The following is a 23,422-nucleotide window of genomic DNA, read 5'->3' as shown; positions in this document are numbered from 1 at the left end:
CAATCGTAGTCCACGTGGATCGTTAAGTATGATAGGTTCCAAAAAAGAAAAAAATCGTGAAAAACTCATGTCGACCTTGTTCCTGTCGACATTTTGTCCATGTCGACCTAAGGTGTGTCGACCTTTTTGTTGTCGACCTGGAGTCCGGATACCATAGAAATAGCAGCTACAACAGTAAGAGCCAGCTTACCTGTATTCCAGCATGGCTGCAGAGGTAAAAATCAAACTCGTATGGATGTGTTATGTCTGTGTCCACAGTTGTTCCAGCTGGGATGTTTCCACTCCTTCCAACCTGATGCCAAGAGAGACCATAAGCAGTATAAATGGCAAGAGCAAGTGATTTGCAGCCTTCCAGTATGGCTAATACACTGGCTTATAATACACAAGTTGACATACTATAATATTATGTGTACACAATTATACATTATAAGTGTGTGTATACACAATACACACACACCTATATTATATATATATATATATATATATATATATATATATATATATTTTAGTAAAAACTCTAAGCATGTGAGGTTTTCCCTGAACAAATAAAGGTGGGTGAGTTTATACATGATCTTGAACTAGAAATGACTAGCTAGCCTTAAAATCTGAATCTAAGGCAATAGAGGAGTTATATACCATATAATATTAAAGTGCTCTTACTGAACAGTGATGGTACCTATTAATTGCCATTTACACATATAGGTTACTTATAGATTTAGATTTAAGTACCTGTAAATGACATAAATACCACGTTGCTGTTTATTAGACAGATAACAATGGAAGTCACTCCAAAGACCCATAGGGGGGTATTCAATTAGTGCCGTTTTTTCAACCAGTCGAAAAAACTGCACTTTTCGCCCATTTTTAGTTTTAATTAATATTCGACCTATTCAATGCCCGTGCCATTTTTCGACTGGTTGAAAAATATGGCACTGGCGAAATCCATTCGCCGCCGATACGCGTGTTTTAGTTAATTCTAGGTCGTTTTTGCCCATTTCTGGCGCAATTTTCCCCTATGCTGATTCAACTACAAAAAAAAAAAAAAGTGAAACCGCATGGGTGAAAATGGATTAAAACCAGGCGAAAATGGCAGCAATTGAAAACCCTGTGTCAAATTAGCGCCGTTTTTTTGACCAGTAGAAAAAAAACAGTACTTAATTGAATACCCCCATAGTCCAGAGAAAAGCCAGTAGACAGCAGTGCAAAAGATTTTCAAGCCACTGACGTTAGAAACACTCTGCTAGAGTATTTAATAAAATGAATTGAGTTGGTAATTTCATAGGCAAATATGACCCTCTATACTTATTAAAACTAATTTTGTGAAGTAGAATCTGAAAAGAATGGTAATTCCTTCAACTTGACAAATTTACATAAAATGCATTATATATATTCCTAACCTAGTACTGAAGAATACAGCTGTGTAAGATGAGGGGGTGGTTTGCATTTTGTTCTGTAACTTATACTGTACAAGGCCATCTCTAATTCCACTGCTCCCTACATCTCCAACCTCCTTTCCCTTCATACTCCCTCCCGCCCCCTACGGTCGACTAATGACCATCGCCTCTTCACCGCCCTGGTCACTGCTTCCCATGCACGAGTTCAGGATTTTGCCCGTGCTGCACCCCTTCAGTGGAACGCACTCCCCCGCTCCATTAGACTCTCCCCGACCTTGCAAAGCTTCAAACAGGCAATAAAAACCCACCTATTCATCAAAGCATACCCTCCCGATGCATAACCCAGTGCTGAAGCCGTGCCTCCACCCCCCTGCCTCATGCCGTGAACACCTCAGCTTTGCTTGCATACTGCCATCTGGCTACCTCCCACTTGCCTGCACCTCTTGTCATCTGTCTGTCGCCCCTCCCCACTAGATTGTTAGCTCTTCAGAGCAGGGCCCTCTTTCCTCTTGTTATCTAAGCCCTCGTCTCGACACATTTCACTCGCAGCTCTCCCCTACTCAATGACCATCTTTATCCTGCTAGTTAAGGCTCATCTCCATCTATGGCCACCAGCCTCTAGTAGTACGATGATCACTCCATCAATACTTACATCTTAGCTTTATTATGTCTTCAGAACGTGTGGTGCTCTGTTACCTGTACTCTATTTCTGTTATTTATTTACTGTAATGCAATGTTTTGTCTCCCTGTACTGTCCTTTGTACGGCACTGCGAAACACATGTGGCGCCTTATAAATAAAATGTAATAATAAATAATAAGAATTTACTCACCGGTAATTCTATTTCTCGTAGTCTGTAGTGGATGCTGGTAACTCCGTAAGGACCATGGGGAATAGACGGGCTCCGCAGGAGACTGGGCACTCTAAAAAAAGATTAGGTACTATCTGGTGTGCACTGGCTCCTCCCTCTATGCCCCTCCTCCAGACCTCAGTTAGGGAAACTGTGCCCGGAAGAGCTGACATTACAAGGAAAGGAAATTTTGGATCCAGGGTAAAGGTGTGTACACACGGTAAGATATTTTCTTCCGATTCTGACTATATAGTCAGAATCGGAAGAAAATATAGTGCAGATCGCAAGGTGAAAGTCACCTTGCGATCCTTATCCGATGCCGATGCGCGGCCCCGCGCGGTCGGCATCGGCAGAAAAGATAGACCGAGCTGGCAAGTCAATCCTTGCTAGATCGGTGTCCTATCTAGCTCATATCGCAAGTGTTTCTAGCACCTCGCGATATGAGCTTGCGATGCCGATCAGCATCACGTGGCCACTCCCCGCCGGTCCATTTTCTACACAGCGCGGAGGAAGAAAGGACTCAGGAGCAGCAGCAGCGGCAGCACGTGGAGGAGAAAACCATCCAAGGACACGTAAGTATATCAGCAGCGGGGTTGGGGGGCAGCACTGGGGGGGCACCATAGGGGGACATATCTGGCACCGCAGGGGGACATATCTGGCACCGTGGGGGGATATACCTGGCACCATAGGGGGACATATCTGGCACCGGGGGGGACGGACATATCTGGCACCGGGGGGGACGGACATATCTGGCACCATAGGGGGACATATCTGGCACTGTGGGGCAATGTATACTGACACTGGGGGGGCATATCTGGCACCGTGGGGCAATGTATACTGGCACTGAGGGGCATATCTGGCACCGTGGGGCAATGTATACTGGCACTGGGGGGGCATATCTGGCACCGTGGGGCAATGTATACTGGCACTGGGGGGGCATATCTGGCACCGTGGGGCAATGTATACTGGCACTAGGGGGGCATATCTGGCACTGTGGGGCAATGTAACCTGGCACTGAGGGGCATATCTGGCACCGTGGGGCAATGTATACTGGCACTGGCGGGGCATATCTGGCACTGGGGCAATGTATACTGGCACTAGGGGGGGGCATATCTGGCACTGTGGGGCAATGTAACCTGGCACTGAGGGGCATATCTGGCACCGTGGGGCAATGTATACTGGCACTGAGGGGCATATCTGGCACCGTGGGGCAATGTATACTGGCACTGGCGGGGCATATCTGGCACTGGGGCAATGTATACTGGCACTAGGGGGGGGCATATCTGGCACTGTGGGGCAATGTAACCTGGCACTGAGGGGCATATCTGGCACCGTGGGGCAATGTATACTGGCACTGGGGGGGCATATCTGGCACTGGGGCAATGTATACTGGCACTGGGGGGGCAATGTATCTGGCACTAGGGGGGACCGTATCTGGCAGTGTGGGGCTTTTTTTCTGGCACTGAGGGGCACCGTATCTGGCACTGTGGGGCAATTTTTATGGCACTGTGGGGCACCGTATCTGGCACTGGGGGGGCACCGTATCTGGCACTGTGGGGGCACCGTATCTGGCACTAGGGGAGCAATGTATCTGGGACTGTGGGGCAATGTATCTGGCACTGGGGGGGCTCTCCCACATGCGGCTCTCCCCACTCCTCCGCCGGCTCTGTCCTCCCACTGACAGGAGCAGCGGCATGGCCCTGCAGTGTATGCGGCTCTCCCCACCAGCAGCAGGTTAGTCTCTCTCCCTCTCTCTCTCTCTCTCCTGTGGATGTGTTAAGTTTTTTTTTGTTTTTTTACAGGTACCCCTACCCTATTGGATTCTACTGGACAAGTGGACGTGACCGGCGTGGGATGTAGGTAAGTAATCTGTCTCTCGTTTTTACAGGTACCCTATTGGATTCTACTGGACAAGTGGACGTGACCGGCGTGGGATGTAGGTAAGTATGTGTGACTGTGTAAGTGTGTTTTAATAAAATTTTACTGTCACGGTGTGCGAGTTGTGTTTTTATTTGGGTATTTTTTTTGTTGTAGAGCTACAGGTACCAGCGAGCCCGTTATTTCCTTGCATGCTGGTACTTGAGGTTCTCCAAGTACCAGCAAGCGGGGGAGGCTTGCTGGGCCTTGTAGTTCCACAACAAAAGACAATATTCTCTTCTTTAAACACATGACTATCAACCTCCCATCCACCGCCCACGGATGGGGGGGACAGCCTCGGGCTTCACCCCTGGTCCTTGGGTGCCTGGAGGGGGGGTGACCCCTTGATTTAAGGGGTCCCCACTCCTCCAGGGAACCCCGGCCAGGGGTGACTAGTTGGGGGGGTAATGCCACGGCCGCATGGACCTCCATAAATGTGTCCCCCGGCTGTGGCATTATGTCCCTGGCTAGTGGAGCCCGGTGCTGGTTTTAAAAATACGGGGGACCCCTACATCTTTTGTCCCCCGTATTTTTGGAACCAGGCCCGGACTAAGAGCCCGGTGCTGGTTGTCGAAATACGGGGAACCTCTGTCCAATTTTTTCCCAGTATTTTAACAACCAGGACTGGCTCAAAGAGCCCGAGGCTGGTTATACTTAGGAGGGGGGACCCCACGCATTTTTTTTTTGTACTTTTTTAACACATTCAGACCCTTCTCCATTAAGTTAATGGAATCCCTGGACAACAAAATTGCATTCATGTCCTCCCACTCCCTTCCCATACAGTAATTGTTATTTTTCTCTATAAAAATGTACAATATATTACAAGTATGATGAGCAGGCAGGCCTGGAGATGCAAATTAGTGGCGGAGGGCTGGGTCAGTTGATGGTGGGCGACTTCGTAAGCCATTGGTGGTGGCAGCAGGCATTGGCTCATAGGCAGTAGTGGGCATTGGCTCGGCGGCATTAGGGGTCATCGGCAGGATTCGTCGAACATTATGGCTGCCACTGACCTCACCGCACGCCACTGGTAAAAAGTGGACTCTTGCCTGCCGTGATGTATAAAATGGGGACAATTGCCTGCAGTAATGTATAAAATGGGCATTCTGCCCTGATGTATAAAATGGGGACACGTGCCTGCCATAATGTGTAAAAAGGGGGACACTTGCCTGCAGTAATGTATAAAATGTGGACTCTTGCCTGCCATAATGTGTACAATGCGGACTCTTGCCTGCCGTAATGTGGGGATTTCATGTATCAAGGGCATTGCGGAGTGTGGCATAATATGGTGCAGGGGGCATTACTGTGTGGGGCTTAAGATGGTTGAATTTTTATTTCCCTATGGTGGGCGTGATCTGTTGGTACACGGTCAAATACTGGGGTTTGAGGTAGTTTTTTCAGATGAGGCACGCCCATTAAAATGAGGCCAGCACATTTAAATAATGAGGACACGCCCCCTTGCCGGGGGGATGCTGGCGACACATTAAGGGATGCATTTTTGGGGTAGATAGATATATATAGATATATATAGATATAGATATAGAGATAGATAGATAGATAGATAGTATTTTTAGGCTTTTTGTATGTGACGGTTGTATTTTGTCGGCTAATTGTGTTATTTTATTTTTAACCAGCAATGTCATCTGCGGAGTACCGCCAATTCTGGTCAGGATTCATTGATCTGTACCGTCAGAACGAGTGCCTGTGGCGTGTCAGGAGCCCGGACTATGCCAACAGAATCAAGCGGAATCGGGCATATCAGCAGCTTATTGAGTACAGTAGAGGCAAAAACTCTGATGTTGATGTCGATTGGGTGAAGAAAAAAATTTCAAATTTCCGAACAGTGTTCGTGAAGGAACGCAAGAAGGTGCAAGATTCACAGCGATCCAGAGCCGGGACTGATGAGGTCTATAAACCGACGCTCTGGTACTATGACCAAATTCAGTTCATTATAGAGCAAGAGGCGCGGGTAAGGTCACGGGACGCTCTAGATCCAGAGTCTCCAGTTCTTGTCGAAGAGGAGGCCCAGGAGAGTCTGGATCTGGTAAGTACACACACATTTGTTTCATATGCCACCCACTAATTTTGACATAGACCTAATTTTTGTTTTTCTTATATTGCAGGATGCTACCCCGGAGCTGGAGGTGGAGCCTACCACAGGCCAAGGGGCAGAAGTGGAGGAGACGGTAGCGGAGCCGGTGGCACCCCCACAGGCGCGCCCAGGAAGACCGAGGCGCACGGCAAGGAGGACCACTTCTGCAGCCTATAGCACCCCCTCTGGCTCCCAGCAGTTTTTTCAACGCGCTGAGGAGGTTTTGCATAGGCCCCCGGATGCCGAACAACAATTTGGCAATTTTATTGCATCGGAAATGCGCCTGATGACGGATGATCAAAAATTCCTCGTCCAACGGTTAGTCAATGAGATTGTCTCACGTGGCAGGCGCCAAACACTGGTGTCGGCGTGTGAGATAGTGCCAACTGACCCTTGGTATCACCCAAATTTGTCCCGTCCCCCCTTCCCAAACAACCCCCCCATGGAGCATGCGCCGGTAAACCCCCCTCAGCAACCGTATTTTTTTCTGTCGGGAGCCACACAGCCCAGCCCCTCCCCCCAATCTAGCACCTCGTCCAGTGGCATGTACTCTGACATGCAGAGTACACAGTCCTCTGTGCTGGGCGACCCACGCTTTTTTCATTTATAATTAGTTTTTTGGACCCGGTTTTTTAGTTTTGTTAGAAAAATCTGCTGGTGACCTTATCCTACGCTCTTGCTCAAAGTGAACTGTATTGAGGTCATTAGTACTGCAGCGTCGGTTTTGTGTCCTCACTGTCCCGGACTACGGATCGTTGTAAAGACTGCACTTCTTGTGTTCCTTCAAGACTGTTTGGAAATTTGATGATGTTCTTCACCCAAGGCAAAATTGCACTGTTTACCTCTACTGTACTCGGATATGCCCGTTTCCTGTTCTGTTGGCATAGTCCCTGTCCAAAGGCACTCGTTCTCATTGTACAGCTTATGAATCCTGGCCAGAGTTGGCGTTGGCATTTAATATTTTTATAAATTTTACGAAAAAACAAACTGTGTGGTGTATTTTTTTTAAAAAAGGTAAAGGGGTTTATATTGTGTTATCGGCAGGTAGTAAAAACTACAAGTCCCAGCAAGCATCCCCACATGCTGGTACTTGGAGAACCACAAGTACCAGCATGCAGAGAATTAAAAGGCCTGCTGGTACCTATAGTTCCACAACAAAAGAAATACCCCAAGAAAGACAAAACACACACACCGTGAAGGTAAAAGTTTATTGACACACACACCAACACACTCGCACATACTTACCTAGTGTCCCACGCAGCCCCTCGGTCCTCTTGTCCATGTAGAATCCATAGGTTCACTGGAAAAAAATGTCAACAAAAATCAGCCACAGAGCAGAAATGCACTGTTTTAAAAATGGCTGACAGTCGAAAAAGACACTCCCCCCAACCCTGTAATGCCATCCCACTATTATAATGAGATAGTCAAAATCTCACATAAGCCGAAATCTCACATAAGCCGAAATCTCACATAAGCCAAAATCTTAAGCACACAAACACAGATCTCAAGAAAAGTTAGTCAAAATCTGTCCTATCTGGCCTCCGGGGAGTTCAAGGGAAATCTCAAGAAAAAATAGGACATAGCAAGGATCTCACCGTGTGTACACACCTTAAGACTCAAACCAGCCACACCAATCACACCGTACAACTTGTGATAACCTTACCCAGTTAACAGTATGAACAACAACTGAGCCTCACTAAACGGATGGCTCATAACAATAACCCTTAGTTAAGCAATAACTATATACACGTATTGCAGAGAGTCCGCACTTGGGATGGGCGCCCAGCATCCACTACGGACTACGAGAAATAGAATTACCGGTGAGTAAATTCTTATTTTCTCTGAAGTCCTAGTGGATGCTGGGAACACCGTAAGGACCATGGTATTATACCAAAGCTCCCAAACGGGCGGGAGAGTGCGGATGACTCTGCAGCACCGAATGAGCAAACACAAGGTCCTCCTCAGCCAGGGTATCAAACTTGTAGAACTTTGCAAACGTGTTTGAACCCGACCAAGTAGCAGCTCGGCAAAGCTGTAATGACGAGACCAGCTTGTTGGGTGCATGCAAGATAAACAGCGAGTCAGTCTTCCTGACTCCAGCCGTTCTGGAAACATATATCTTCAAAGCCCTGACTACGTCCAGCAACTTGGAGTCCCCCAAGTCCCTAGTAGCCGCAGGCACCACAGTAGGTTGGTTCAAATGAAACGATGACACCACCTTTGGGAGAAATTGGGGACGAATCCTCAATTCTGCCCTGTCCATATGGAAGATCAGATATGGGCTTTTACATGACAAAGCCGCCAATTCCGACACCCGCCTAGCCGATGCCAAGGCCAACAGCATGACCACTTTCCACGTGAGATATTTTAGTTCCACGGTTTTAAGTGGCTCAAACCATTGTGATTTCAGGAATCCAACACAACGTTAAGATCCCAGGGTGCCACTGGTGGCACAAAAGGGGGCTGGATATGCAGCACTCCCTTTACAAAAGTCTGAACCTCAGGCAGTGAAGCCAGTTCTCTTTGAAAGAAAATGGAGAGGGCCGAAATCTGGACCTTTATGGACCCCAATTTCAGGCCCATAGTCACCCCTGACTGTAGGAAGTGCAGGAATCGACCCAGCTGGAATTTCTCCGTAGGGGCCTTCCTGGCCTCACACCAAGCAACATACTTCCGCCATATACGGTGATAATGTTTTGCTGTCACATCTTTCCTAGCTATTATCAGCGTAGGAATAACTTCATCTGGAATGCCTTTTTCCGCTAGGATCCGGCGTTCAACCGCCATGCCGTCAAACGCAGCAACGGTAAGTCTTGGAACAGACAGGGCCCTTGTTGCAACAAGTCCTGTCTGAGAGGCAGAGGCCATGGGTCCTCTGTGCGCATTTCTTGCAGTTCCGGGAACCAAGTCCTTCTTGGCCAGTCCGGAACAATGAGTATTGTTCTTATTCCTCTCTTTCTTACTATTCTCAGCACCTTTGGTATGAGAGGAAGAGGAGGAAACACATATACCGACTGGTACACCCACGGTGTCACTAGGGCGTCCACAGCTATCGCCTGAGGGTCCCTTGACCTGGCGCAATAACGTTTGTGGCAGTTCCCATCGGTTTGCAATCAGTTGGAAAACTTCTTGATGAAGTCCCCACTCTCCCGGGTGGAGGTCGTGTCTGCTGAGGAAGTCTGCTTCCCAGTTGTCCACTCCCGGAATGAACACTGCTGATAGTGCTTGCACGTGATTCTCCGCCCATCGAAGAATCCTTGTGGCTTCAGCCATTGCCATCCTGTTTCTTGTGCCGCCCTGGCGGTTTACATGGGCGACCGCCGTGATGTTGTCTGACTGAATCAGCACTGGCCGGTTTTGAAGCAAAGGCTCTGCTTGACTCAGGGCGTTGTAAATGGCCCTTAGTTCCAGTATATTTATGTGTAGAGAAGTCTCCAGACTTGACCACAGCCCTTGGAAGTTTCTTCCCTGAGTGACTGCCCCCCACCCTCGGAGGCTTGCATCCGTGGTCACCAGGACCCAGTCCTGTATGCCGAACCTGCGGCCCTCGAGAAGGTGAGCACTTCGCATGGAACCTGCCGAAGGGAATGGCTTCGTATGAAGCCACCATCTTTCCCAGGACTCGCGTGCAGTGATGCACCGATACCTGTTTTGGTTTCAGGTGGTCCCTGACCAGAGATGCTAATTCCTGGGCCTTCTCCACCGGGAGAAACACCTTCTTCTGTTCTGTGTCCAGAATCATGCCCAGGAAAAGCAGACGCGTCGTAGGAATCAGCTGCGATTTTGGAACATTTAGAATCCAACCGTGCTGTAGTAACACTTCCCGAGAGAGTGTTACGCTGATCAACAACTGCTCCCTGGACCTCGCCTTTATGAGGAGATCGTCCAAGTACGGGATAATTATAACTCCCTTCTGCCGAAGGAGTATCATCATTTCGGCCATTACCTTGGTAAATATTCTCGGTGCCGTGGACAGGCCAAACGGCAACGTCTGGAATTGGTAATGACAGTCCTGTACCACAAATCTGAGGTACTCCTGGTGAGGTGGGTAAATGGGGACATGCAAGTAAGCATCTTTGATGTCCAGCGACACCATAAAATCCCCCTCTTCCAGGCTTGCAATCACCGCTCTGAGCGATTCCATTTTGAACTTGAATTTCTTTATATAAGTGTTCAAGGACTTTAAATTCAGAATGGGTCCGGTTTCGGTACCACAAACATTGTGGAATAGTAACCCCTTCCCTGTTGAAGGAGGGGAACCCTGACAATCACTTGCTGGAGGTACAGCTTGTGAATTGCCGCCAGCACTACCTCCCTTTCCATGGGGGAAGCTGGCAAGGCTGATTTGAGGTAACGGCGGGGGGGAGTCGCTTCGAATTCCAGTTTGTATCCCTGAGATACAATTTGTATAGCCCAGAGATCCATCTGTGAGCGAACCCACTGGCTGCTGAAGTTTCGGAGACGCGCCCCCACCGCACCTGGCTCCGCCTGTGGAGCCCCAACGTCATGCGGTGGACTTAGTGGAAGCAGGGGAGGACTTTTGTTCCTGGGAACTGGCTGCATGGTGCAGCTTTTTACCTCTACCCCTGCCTCTGGCAAGAAAGGATGCACCCCTGACCCTCTTGCCTTTTTGGGAACGAAAGGACTGCATTTGATAATACGGTGCTTTCTTAGGCTGTGAGGAAACCTGAGGCAAGAAAGTGGACTTTCCAGCTGTCGCTGTAGACACGAGGTCCGACAGACCGTCCCCAAACAATTCCTCACCCTTATAAGGCTAAACCTCCATGTGTTTTTTTAGAATCAGCATCTCCTGTCCATTGCCGAGTCCATAAGACCCTCCTGGCAGAAATGGACATAGCATTAATTCTAGATCCAAGCAGGCAAATGTCCCTCTGAGCATCTCGCATATATAAGACGACGTCTTTGATATGGCCCAGGGTTAGCAAAACAGTATCTCTGTCGAGGGAATCTATGTCGTCTAACAGAGTATCTGTCCACGCTGCTACAGCACTACACATCCAGGCTGAAGCAATAGCAGGTCTCAGTAGAGTACCAGAGTGTGTATACACTGACTTCAGGATAGCTTCCTGCTTTCTATCCGCAGGCTCCTATAGGGCGGCCGTATCCTGAGACGGCAGGGCCACCTTTTTAGATAAGCGTGTCAGGGCCTTGTCCACCCTAGGGGATGTTTCCCAACGTAACCTGTCCGTTGGCGGGAAAGGGTACGCCATCAGTAACCTCTTAGAAATCACTAGTTTCTTATCAGGGGAACTCCACGCTTCTTCACACAATTCATTTAATTCATCAGATGGGAGAAAAGTCACTGGCTGCTTTTTCTCCCCAAACATATAAACCCTTTTGGTATTAACCGGGTTACTCTCAGAAATGTGTAATACATCTTTCATTGCAATAATCATGTATCGGATGGCCTTAGTCATTTTAGACTGTAAATGAGCCTCATCATCGTCGACACTGGAGTCGGACTCCGTGTCGGCATCAGTGTCAACCATCTGAGCTAGAAGGCGTTTGAGCCCCAGACGGTTTCTGAGTCGCCTGGGCAGGGGCGGGCTGAGACCCCGGCTGTCCCAAGGCTGCAGCGTCATCAAACCTTTTATGTAAGGAGTTTACATTGTCATTTAAGACCTTCCACATATCCATCCAATCTGGTGTCGGCCCCGACGGGGGCGATACCACACTTATCTGCCCTTGCTCCGCCTCCACGTAACCTTCCTCATCAAGCATGTCGACACAGCCGTACCGACACACCGCACACACACAGGGAATGCTAAGACTGAGGACAGGACCCCACAAAGTCCTTTGGGGAGACAAAGAGAGAGTATGCCAGCACACACCACAGCGCTATATAACACAGGGATTTACACTGCTAATAAGTGATTTTCCCAATAGCTGCTTGTCTGTATCGATTTGCGCCTAAATTTATGTGCCCCCCCTCTCTTTTTAACCCGTCTTGTACCAGGATACTGCAGGGGAGAGCCTGGGGAGCGTGCTTCCAGCAGAGCTGTGAAGGGAAAATGGCGCTGGTGTGCTGAGGAAGAAAGCCCCGCCCCCTCAGTGGCGGGCTTCTGTCCCGCTTTCAGTGTATAATAATGGCGGGGGTTTTTACATATATACAGTGCTAGACTGTATATATGTATGATTTTGTGCCAAAGGTATCTCAATTGCAGCCCAGGGCGACCCCCCCCCCCCCAGCGCCCTGCACCCTACAGTGACCGGAGTGTGTAAGTGTGCTGGGAGCAATGGCGCACAGCTGCGGTGCTGTGCGCTACCTTAATGAAGACAGGAGTCTTCAGCCGCCGATTTTGACGTCTTCCAGCTTCTGTTCTTCTGGCTCTGCGAGGGGGACGGCGGCGCGGCTCCGGGAACGGATGATCGAGGACAGGTGCCTGTGTTCGAACCCTCTGGAGCTAATGGTTGTCCAGTAGCCTAAGAAGCACAAGCTAGCTGCAAGCAGGTAGGTTTGCTTCTTTCCCCTTAGTCCCACGTAGCAGTGAGTCTGTTGACAGTAGAAACTCACTGAAAATAAAAAAACTAAAAATACTTTCTTTTCTAGTAAGCTCAGGAGAGCCCACTAGGAGCACCCAGCTCTGGCCGGGCACAGATTCTAACTGAGGTCTGGAGGAGGGGCAAAGAGGGAGGAGCCAGTGCACACCAGATAGTACCTAATCTTTTTTTTGAGTGCCCAGTCTCCTGCGGAGCCCGTCTATTCCCCATGGTCCTTACGGAGTTCCCAGCATCCACTAGGACGTCAGAGAAAATAATAATATGGCGCTTATTTGTTCTGCTTTTTGGGTCCCACCATTTCAGTCCTTGTATATAACAGCACAGACTTTAGAAATGTATAACATGTCATATGTACCCTTTCAGTTCGATCCGCACAGAACAACCTTGTGTGATGTCTTTTCTGCACTACAATATAGGTGATTCCAGGCTGGTAGTCTTTCTCCAGACTAATACAGGCTTCTCTGATTGCTAGCAGCTCATAATATAATACCTGCTTAAACACACAAAACAATCAAGTTTATAATTAATGTTTCACAATGTAACTTATCTGGGAGGGCAATTTGAGTGGAAGAGACAGCAGACAGCACAATTTTGGCCGGATGGACTAAGCTCAAAATAGAGCAGACTTCAGAAAACTGGAGCCTTTATTGAGCATATACTTAGGATTCGGTATGATTGGCCGATGGGTGGTATTGTACTGTCTCATTTCGGATTTAGACAATTTTAATAGATTTATTAAAGGTTAATTTTTAATTATCTTCTGTGCGCCAACAAAGAGACAATCTTTTTCCCTTTTTTCTTTTATTAACCGCATTCCTATACTTATTGTATACATGCTTCAATTCCCATGTAAAACGTTAGACCTCAATATGTGGGTTGATCCTCATACCTGCACTTATAATGGTGAAAAATTACAATAGTCTGGCGTAAAAATTAATAAAACCATGATGATATACACGCAACTGTAGGTGTTCACGTAAAAAAACAAATAATCTGTGTGTGCAAAGAATTCTTCTGCAATCCATGTCCACAGAGGAAACCAAACGTCAACTAGACTAACCTGTCTAAACTGTCCTTCTGAGACCCCATCTCGGTAGAAGATGATTCGAGTGGGTTTGAAGCGTGTTGATTTGTAGAACTGGATGAGAAGCTCCCGGACCATGGAAGCTAGGTCATGAATAATCTCCTGCCGAGGACGCTGCACCCTCACTGTTGCACAGTAGCGGCTCGGGTGGGCATCCATACTGCCTACAACCTAATGCACATACCAAGAGTCAAATATCTTACAGATGGTTAAAACTTTACAAATAAAGTCAACAGATCCAGTCCATGGCATATGTGAGATCTGTGCGGGCGGACATGTTCTCCTGTCATTTCAGGGACATAAGATTCCAAATACTCCAATACTTACACCACTCAATCTCACACCCAGGAACCTTACAAGAGTCTAATACACTTATAAGTGCCAAATGTGCTATAACCAACACTGTTTGACACTTTATAGAACCTTGGTATGTATGAGAGCAGATAACAGAGAAAAATCACTTTTCTCTGCAATATCTACAAACATCTAATGATTTCACCATCACCATACTATTGTAGGTCACGGAAAATCATTCGGATGTCATTAAAAAATGCGGTAAGTGCACTTAGGCAGCACATCAGTATTTTTTTCACATATTGGTGAGGATTACCTACCGGTAAGTGTATTAACCAGTGGCAGCTTCTGTGGGGGTCTGGGTTGCACACGAGATCTTGCAAGGTTTGCGAGATCTCGTGCATGCACAGTGGGGCTGGCCAGCGGCTAGGACACAGGGCATCAACCACTAGGGATGTTGCGCGGATCGCTAGAGGGGGTTGTTTACTCTCCCCCACTTTGGCGGCCAAGATGTTCATACATCTTGCCAATATTGCTTACTGCTGCACCTAGATAACAGTTGAAGCAAGAAGAGCTATTGGTGGTCATTCAGAGTTGATCGCTAGCTGCATTTGTTCGCAGCACAGCAATCAAGCTAAAAAACGGCAGTTCTGCGCATGTATATGCGGCACAATGCGCACGCGCGTCGTATGACCACAACGAATGATGTCGTTTTGCACAGGGTCTAGCGAAGCATTTCAGTCGCACTGGTGGCCCCAGAGTGATTGACATTAAGTGGACGTTTCTGGGTGGCAACTGACCATTTTCAGGGAGTGTTCGGAAAAACGCAGGCGTGGTAGAAGAAAGTGCAGGCGTGGCTGGGCGAACGCAGGGCGTGTTTGATGTCAAAACAGGAACTGAACAGTCTGAAGTGATTGCAAGCGCTAAGTAGATTTTGAGCTACTCTGAAACTGCACAAAAAGAATTGGTAGCCGCTCTGCGATCCTTTCGTTCGCACTTCTGCTAAGCGAAAATACACTCCCAGTGGGCGGCAGCATAGCGTTTGCACGGCTGCTACAAACTGCTAGCGATCAACTCAGAATGACCACCATAGTGTAATGTTAAGTGCTGCTATAGTAAACCTCCCCGACTGACCAGTACTGTACATATGACTGATACACTCACTGCAGTGACAAATTAATCATAATTAGATGTATTAGTGAATTCTGAACAAATTTGTACACAAAAAAGGAGATTTATGGTAGAGTTACCATGGTTAAATCTCTTTCTGCGAGATACACTGGATTCCACAGGGAATACATTGAGGGATGGGGGGGGGGGGGGGGGGGGGGGGGTAAGGTTAGTGTTGGATCTTGATCCGAGGCACCAACGGGCTAAAGCTTTGACTGTTCCCAGGATGCATTGCACCGCCTCCTCTATAACCCCGCCTCTAGGCACTTGAGCTCAGTTTCGTTAACCAGTCCAATGCAGTAGCAGAGATGGTAGAGGTTAGTCACATAGAACCACATTCTCACGACAGGAGAAGGGACCAGCGGCTAATGCCATACAAACCCAAAGAAGCTAAGTGCGTCAAGGTGGGTGCCCTGTGGAATCCATTGTACCTTGCAGAAAGAGATTTAACTATGGTAAGTCTACCATAAATCTCCTTTTCTGCAGCGGGGTACACTGGGATTCCACACGGAATACAATCGGGGATGTCCTAAAGCAGCTCCTCATGGGAGGAGACGCACCATAGCGGGCACAAGAACCCGGCGTCCAAAGGAAGCATCCTGGGAGGCGGAAGTATCAAAGGCATAGAACATGATGAACGTGTTCACTGAGGACCACGTAGCCACCTTGCACAATTGTTCAGCGGACGCGCCTCGGCAGGCCGCCCAAGAAGGTCCAACAGACCAAGTAGAATGGCTTTAATAGCACCAGGAGCTGGGAGTCCAGCCTGCGCATAAGCTTGTGCAATCACCAATCTGATCCATCTGGCCAAAATTTGCTTATTCGCAGGCCAGCCACGTTTGTGAAAAACAAAAAGTACAAAGAGGGTATCTGACCTCCTGAGGGAGGCAGTCCTCTCTACGTAAATATGGAGAGCCTGCATCACATCAAAAGACCGCTCTTTGGAGGACAAACCAGAAGAGATATAGGGGGTCATTCTGAGTTGATCGCTTGCTAGCTAGTTTTAGCAGCCGTGCAAACGCTATGCCGCCGCCCACTGGGGAGTGTATTTTAGCTTAGCAGAAGTGCGAACGCTTGTGCAGTCGAGCTCTACAAAAAAAGTTTGTCAAGTTTCAGAGTAGCTCTGAACCTACTCAGCGCTTGCGATCACTTCAGCCTATTCGTGTCCGGATTTGACGTCATACACCCGCCCAGCGAACGCCCAGCCATGCCTGCGTTTTTTCAGACACACCTGCATTTTTACAAACACTCCCTGAAAACGGTCAGTTGACACCCAGAAACGCCCCCTTCCCGTCAATCTTTCTGCGGCCGTCAGTGCGACTGAAAACTTTGCTACAACTTGTGCACAACCACAACGGGCTTTGTACCCGTACGACACGGGTGCGCATTGCGGCCCATACGCAATCGCAGAAATGCCGATTTTTAGCCTGATCGCTGCGAACGGCAGCTAGCGATCAACTCGGAATGACCCCCAAAGGCCGGATACACAATTTCTTGGTTAAGATGAAAAGATGATACCTACCAACTTAGGTAGATAGCCAGGGCGAGTTAGAAGAACAGCTCGGTCACAGTGAAAAATCAGAAAGGGTGGACGACAGGACAAAGCGCCTAAGTCCGACACCCTGCTAGCAGAGGCAATAGCCAGTAAAAACACGACCTTAAGTGTAAGACATTTAAGATTTACAGACTCAAGAGGTTCAAAGGGAGACTCTTGTAGGGCATCTGTCTGTTGTAGGACAACAGACAGATCCCATGGAGCCACAGGAGGGACATAGGGAGGCTGAATCCGTAAAACACCCTGAGTGAAAGTATGAACGTCAAAAATAGATGCAATTTTCCTCTGAAACCACACCGAAAAGGCAGATATATGAACCTTGAGGGATGCCAGATGAAGGCTTAACTCTAGGCCTTGTTGCAGAAAAGCCAAAAGCCTAGAAGTTCTGAACGAATGGGCATCATAATTCTTAGCAGCACACCATGTGCAGTAAGAGTTCAAGACCCTGTAATAAATCCGTGCAGAAGCCGGTTTGCGGGCCTTCAACATAGTCTGAATAACCGCCTCAGAGAATCCCTTGTCCCTCAGGAGTGAAGCTTCAAGAGCCACGCCGTCAATGCCAGTCTGGCCAGGTCCGGATAGACACTAGGGCCCTGAATGAGGAGGTCTGGGCATTGAGGAAGCAGAAGAGGACGCTCTATCGATAGACTCTGCAGGTCCGAGAACCAATGCCGTCTGGTCCACGCTGGAGCGACTAGAAGTAGCATTCCTCTTTCTTGCTTGAACTCCCGTAGTACCCTGGGCAGGAGTGACACTGGAGGGAAAACGTATGGCAGCCGAAAGTTCCGTGGGATTGCCAGTGTGTCCACGAACGCTGCTTGAGGATCCCTTGTCCTTGATCCGAAGACCGGAACCTTGTGATTGTGTCAAGATGCATCAGGTCTACATCTGGTAGGCCCCACTTGTCCACTAGGAGTTGAAAGACTTCCGGATGAAGACTCCACTCTCCGTTATGAACGTCCTGATGACTGAGGAAATCCGCTTCTAAGTTGAGGACTTCAGGAAATGAACACTGACTATATTGCTGGCAGATGGCGTTCCGCACAACGTAGGATTTTTCGATACTTCCCGCAGTGCCATGCGGCTTCGAGTGCCGCCTTGATGATTTATGTACACCACCGTGGTGGCGTTGTCTGATTGTACTTGAACAGGTCTGTTCTGTACCAGAGGCAGTGCCAGTGTCAACGCATTGAACACTGCCTGCAATTCCAGAATCTTTATCGGGAGGAGAGATTCCTGCCTGGTCCATCGACCCTGGAGAGAGTGTTGCTCCAACCCCGCGCTCCAACCCCGCAGACTGGCATCCGTTGTCAGGACACCCAGTTGGAGATTCAGAAGGGACGTACCCTGCTCAACTGTTGGTTCTGTAGCCACTAGCTCAGTGACAGACGAACCTCCGGAGTCAAGGAGATCATTTGAGACCTGATCCGATGAGGCAGGCCATCCCACTTAGAAAGGATTAACCTCTGCAGAGCGCGTGAATGAAATTGAGCGTACTCTACCATATTGAAAGCCGACACCATGAGGCCCAGTACTTGCATCGCCGAGTGAATCGACACTCTTGGGCGAGAGAGAAAATATCTGATCCTGTCCTGAAGTTTCAGGACTTTCTCTGGAGACAAAAACAATCTTTGGCTGTGTGTGTCCAGCAGTGCCCCCAGGTGCACCATGCTCCGAGCAGGGACCAGTGAGGACTTTTTCCAGTTGATGAGCCACCCGTGGGCTTGCAGAAATTGGACCATCAGTTCCAATGACTGCGGAGGACCTCTTGGGAGTTTGCCAGGATTAGCAAGTCGTCCAGATACGGCAGGATCCAGATTCCCTGACGGCAGAGAAGGGCCGTCATTAAGGCCATGACCTTGGTGAATATCCGAGGGGCCGTGGTCAATTCAAAAGGCAAGGCCCGGAATTGATAATGTAGGTTGCCAATAGCAATCCGCAGATATTGCTGATGTGACAGCAATAGGTATGTGCAGGTAAGCATCCTGTATGTCTAGGGATACCATATAGTTTTCGGGTTCATTGGCCAGCACAATGGAGCACAGAGTTTCAATACGGAATTTGGATACTCACAAATTTGTTCAATGATTTGAGGTTGAGTATGGGCCGGAAGAGGTACTGGCACTACCACTCCTGTGTCCAGGAGGGATAGTTCAACCAAGTATAGAGCTTGCGCATTTAACGGATCCGAAGGGATAACCGTCGCACAGAACTGGCGAGGAAGACGTCTCTTGAAAGAAATTGCGTACCCGTGACAGACAACTTCCCGCACCCAGGCGTCCAAAGTGGTCGTTAACCAGGCCTGGGCGAACTGCAGAAGTCGGCCTCCTACCCTGGAGTCCCCCAGGGGGAGGCCGGACCAGTCATGCAGTAGGCTTGTTTTGTTTGGAAGCAGGGTGACGGGCGGCCCAGGATTGTTTAGATTTGGGCTTGGAGGTTTTGGAAGCACGAGCCTGTCTTGGGTACGCTGGACGTTTAGCTTATCCTGGAGGTCGAAAGGAACAAAAAGTGCTACTCTTAAGCCTTTGGAGCAGAAGGATTAGTACTTGGGAGAAACGCAGTCTTGGCAGTCGCCAAGTCAGTCACAATCTTATTCAGATCCTCCCCAAATAGGATGTCTCCCTTAAAAAGTAGTACCTCCAAGGTCTTTTTGGAATCCAGGTTTTCCTTCCAGGACCTCAACCTCAGAATTCGGCGAGCCAGGATAGACGTAGTAGACACCTTTGCCGCCATTACACCTGCATCAGAGGCTGCCTCCTGAATATAGTGGGAGGCGCTGGTAATATAAGACAGATTTTGTCTGGCAGTGTCAGAAAAATCCTGAGGTAGCTCATCCTCAATTGCCTGAACCCATGCTTCAATTCCCTTCGCAGCCCAGGAGGCTGCCATACTGGGTCTATGTACAGCACCAGTAAGAGAGTAAATAGACGTCAGGCAACCCTCCACATGCTTATCCGTTGGTTCCTTCAGTGAGGTGACTGTGGTGACTGGCAGAGTAGATGACACCACAAGACGTGCATCATGAGAGTCCACCGGAGGTGGAGTTTCCCACTTGTTACTCAACTCCGCAGGGATAGGATAACGAGCTAGCATCTTTTTAGACAGGGAAAACTGTTTTCCTGGAGATGACCAGGATTCCTGACGTATGTCAATTTAATGGTCAGAATGTGGTAAGACTACTTTAGTAACCTTCTGACGTTTGAATTTATCAGTTTTCTTAGATGTAGTAGTAGGCTCGATCGCATCATCTATTTGTAGAATCAGTTTAATCGCCTCCACTAGGTCAGGAACATCAACCTGGGTTGTACATTCCTCATCAGAAGCAACTGTATCAGTGTCTGACGGATCAGTATATTCCCCATCCTCATCGGAAGAATTATCCAAAATATTAGTGGATTGTGAGGAAGAAATGGCCCGCTTATATGACCCCTTGGCTCCAGAGGGGTGTGGGGTAGACTTGTGTCTAACCAAAGATTGATTCAATTGTTGTAACTGTGTAGACAGTGTGTCCGCAGAGGGCGGATTAACTATAGGGACAATATGTGGCTGTAATGACTCAGGAGGTCCCACAGGGGGCGTACGACGTGTTACAAGTGTATTCAGCATACTTGAGAATGCTGCCCAAGGTGGGTCCTGATTGGCCACAGGTGCTGTGGGTTGACTGGGAGGTGTATGGCACCAAGTGCCTGAACCAGCAGCTATCACTTCACCCTCAGGTAAATCCATGGTGGCAGTACTGCAGGATGCAGAAGCGTCCGCGGATTTCCCGCCCTGTGTGGCAGACATTACAGGGAATGTAGACTTAGAGCTTGATAGTACAATATAGCCAAACAACACAATACCTGCAAATAACCCCCTCCGTTATGTGACAGTAAATACAGGGCACAAACAGAGGATTTAAGCGGTATGAGGTGACTGAAACACACAGTAAAAAATACCAAATAGTATATTCTGTGGAGTTTTATATATATATATATATATATATATATATATATATATATATATCGAAGTCCACATAAGTGGCGGGCGCACTCTCACTGATACAACGCTTCTTCAATGATAATATTCTTTATTGTAGCCTCAGACAATCGACGTTTCGATCCTTCCACAGGATCTTTTTCAAGAAAGGCAATACGAAATCATTTGTTCTCAGCTTATACAATCATTAGAAAATGCCTATAAAAATACAAAATGAGAAAAGACTCAGCCTCCCAGGCCCCATATGCGATGGCAGAAAATCTCTATAGACTGGGAATCAATGCCCCATTCATATAGTGACTGTATAGTTTTAAAAAGAATGTACTTAGTGTCAGATAATGTTTAAAAATATTACACACCACCAACACAGGTGCCACTCATCACCCAGAATAGAAAGAAGAAAAAGACACCTTAATCCTTTAGACGCATAATGTGCCTAATTTTACCAATGCACCCTCAGGTGTGGGGGGTATATATACTATGAGAAAGGTCTAAGCCTCATCACTTACTCATGAGCTCAGCAGCAGCCGTGTGTACATCCAGCAGACTATCAACAACATAAATGATCCCATAGCAACTGGGAACAACAAAAAACTGTTAGTCCTCCCATTGGTTTTCTATTGTCATAAATAAACATTAGCTCTCTGGACAGGCTTTTACCTATTGAGATCACAATCCCAGTGTGCCGTATCCTGGGTTCTCAATTGTTCCTATGTGCTAATTAGTCCAGCCTGTTCAGAATGATATATATCAATACAGTGCTCACTATATAAAGCAAGTAACAAGGCACAAGTTGCTCAAAAAAAAAGGGTGCTTACCAGGAGTCACTATCAGCCATGTGTTCCCAGGAGACATGCTGTGGACATCCATGCCCCGGGGGTTTATATACTCCCAGACCGGAAGTAGATCCGCAAGGACTGAAAAAACGCCTCACACAAAAGGGCACTTTTCGAGTTTAATAATTGATGTAATTAAATGTACACTGGCTCCCATATCAGGCCGTTCATTCACAACTAGTGCTTGCACGCGTGGTGCTCAAGATGCTAAGACTCGGGTGTGAAAATTACTCGCCGCGTCTTGCGTTCCAACTCCCGGAAGTGGTGCGTTCCACATACCGGAAGTAGACGCGCGTCATGTCACAGACTGACGCTGCGGCCGCAGAAGCTCACATATTCACTAGTCAACGGAGGGAGTGAAGTTAGGGCTGGTCTAGATCACCTGAATTCTCTGTGTTAACCCCACATGATCTGTTCTAAACTCCAAACCAAACCAGATTGGCATTTCCCAGATGCGTCACAGCAGTCAGGGATTAGAGCCTGCTTAATCAAATGTTCAAAGAGTGGCATACGTGTCTCTAATGTGTAACAGCTGGGTGTATGTGTAATATGTGAATCTTAAATATTTTTATTTTTATTTTTATTTTTATTGAATTAGATGGTTTAATTTCTAGCCATCAGGGACCTGAGAGGATGGGCTAATACATAGAAACACACACGTGGGACATCAAAAACAAAAAACAGAAAAACAGATTCATATTCAAAAAACCTACTTATAAAAAAGTTTTTAACAATACATATATAAATATATATACATGAATATAAATGAAAATAAATAAAAAATATATAATAAAGACCTACAAACAAAAGTGTATATATAGATGAATATATAAAGACCTACATGCAGGAAGATCACAGCATGGATTCACAAAAACATCTCCTGATCACTGGTATACACAAATCACACAAAAGGGTAAGTATTCCAGCAACTCTCTATAAGAATACCCCATAGGGGTTACATTCGTTAAGTCCTCGCGGGGATACCGTGTCAAGGTGATTGATCCAAAAACACTCCCTTTGTTTCAACCTCTTGGTTCTATCTCCACCCGTGGTCATCGGGGGTACCCAGTCTATAATTTTGCATTTGAGACTCGCCACTTGGTGGCGAGCTTCAATGAAATGACGAGCCACCGGTTTATCAGATTTACCACTACTCAATGCGACATGTATAGATGAGCGATGGTTCGCCATTCTATCCCTGAAGTTACGACTGGTTAACCCAACGTAAAATAGTCCACATGGACATTTTAAGATATAGATGACAAAATCTAATCTACAATGTAGATGATATTTGAGTTTAATGGTGGAGCCAGTATGTGGGTGAGTGAACGTTGGTCCTACCATCATAGAACGACACGTTGTGCAGCTCCCACAGGAGAAACAACCTGGTTTTTGTTGTAACAACTGGGCAGTAGACATAGGTGCATTAGGGTATAGTACAGGTCTCATAAGCATTTGCTTGAGATTAGGGCCTCGACGGTAAGCCAACATAGGTGGATCCATGCGTGTGAAAGGTAATGTTAGATCAGTATTCACAATTGGCCAATGTTTCTTGAGTACCTTTTTGAGATGCCCAGAATGGTTATCATAACGGGTCGCGAAGACTAAACGATTGTCTAGTCTATCCTTATTCCTGGGGTGTGTCCCTGCAAAAATGTTTTGTGCCCTAGACATACAGTGGGAAAGTGTTTTATGGGTATACCCACGTTCCAGGAAACGAGCTTGAACCTCTTT

General features: G+C 47.5%; 2 protein-coding genes across 4 annotated transcripts in view; one reads left to right on the top strand and one right to left on the bottom strand.

The window, feature by feature from the left end:
* The window catches only part of LOC135036672 (protein argonaute-3), a 239,215-nt gene that overhangs the window by 43,968 nt on the left and 171,825 nt on the right, over nucleotides 1-23,422 (bottom strand). For 2 of the 3 annotated variants that reach the window (XM_063954469.1, XM_063954471.1), the window contains 3 exons: nucleotides 13,832-14,026; nucleotides 13,127-13,264; nucleotides 191-292 (listed from right to left, as the gene is read on the bottom strand). In XM_063954469.1, coding sequence (XP_063810539.1) covers nucleotides 191-292; nucleotides 13,127-13,264; nucleotides 13,832-14,026 — 435 coding nt within the window. The remainder of the gene's footprint in view (nucleotides 1-190; nucleotides 293-13,126; nucleotides 13,265-13,831; nucleotides 14,027-23,422) is intronic. The other variant, XM_063954470.1, reaches the window with a different exon arrangement.
* Nucleotides 5,794-7,189, top strand: LOC135050987 (uncharacterized). The gene is made up of 2 exons (XM_063957198.1): nucleotides 5,794-6,201; nucleotides 6,281-7,189. Exons 1-2 carry the CDS (start codon nucleotides 5,794-5,796, stop codon nucleotides 6,857-6,859), a joined length of 987 nt encoding a protein of 328 aa, XP_063813268.1. The 3' UTR covers nucleotides 6,860-7,189.

Source organism: Pseudophryne corroboree, chromosome 2 (assembly GCF_028390025.1).
Source record: "Pseudophryne corroboree isolate aPseCor3 chromosome 2, aPseCor3.hap2, whole genome shotgun sequence".
Classification (NCBI taxonomy): domain Eukaryota; kingdom Metazoa; phylum Chordata; class Amphibia; order Anura; family Myobatrachidae; genus Pseudophryne; species Pseudophryne corroboree.
The sequence above is the reverse complement of the archived record's forward strand: the minus strand, read 5'-3'. Positions and strand labels throughout refer to the sequence as shown.

Excerpts from the sequence above, each read along its gene's own strand:
- LOC135050987 (XM_063957198.1), top strand. The coding sequence starts at position 5,794 with ATGTCATCTGCGGAGTACCGCCAATTCTGGTCAGGATTCATTGATCTG. Across the intron at positions 6,202-6,280 it reads CCCAGGAGAGTCTGGATCTG|GATGCTACCCCGGAGCTGGA; the intron begins GTAAGTACACAC and ends CTTATATTGCAG.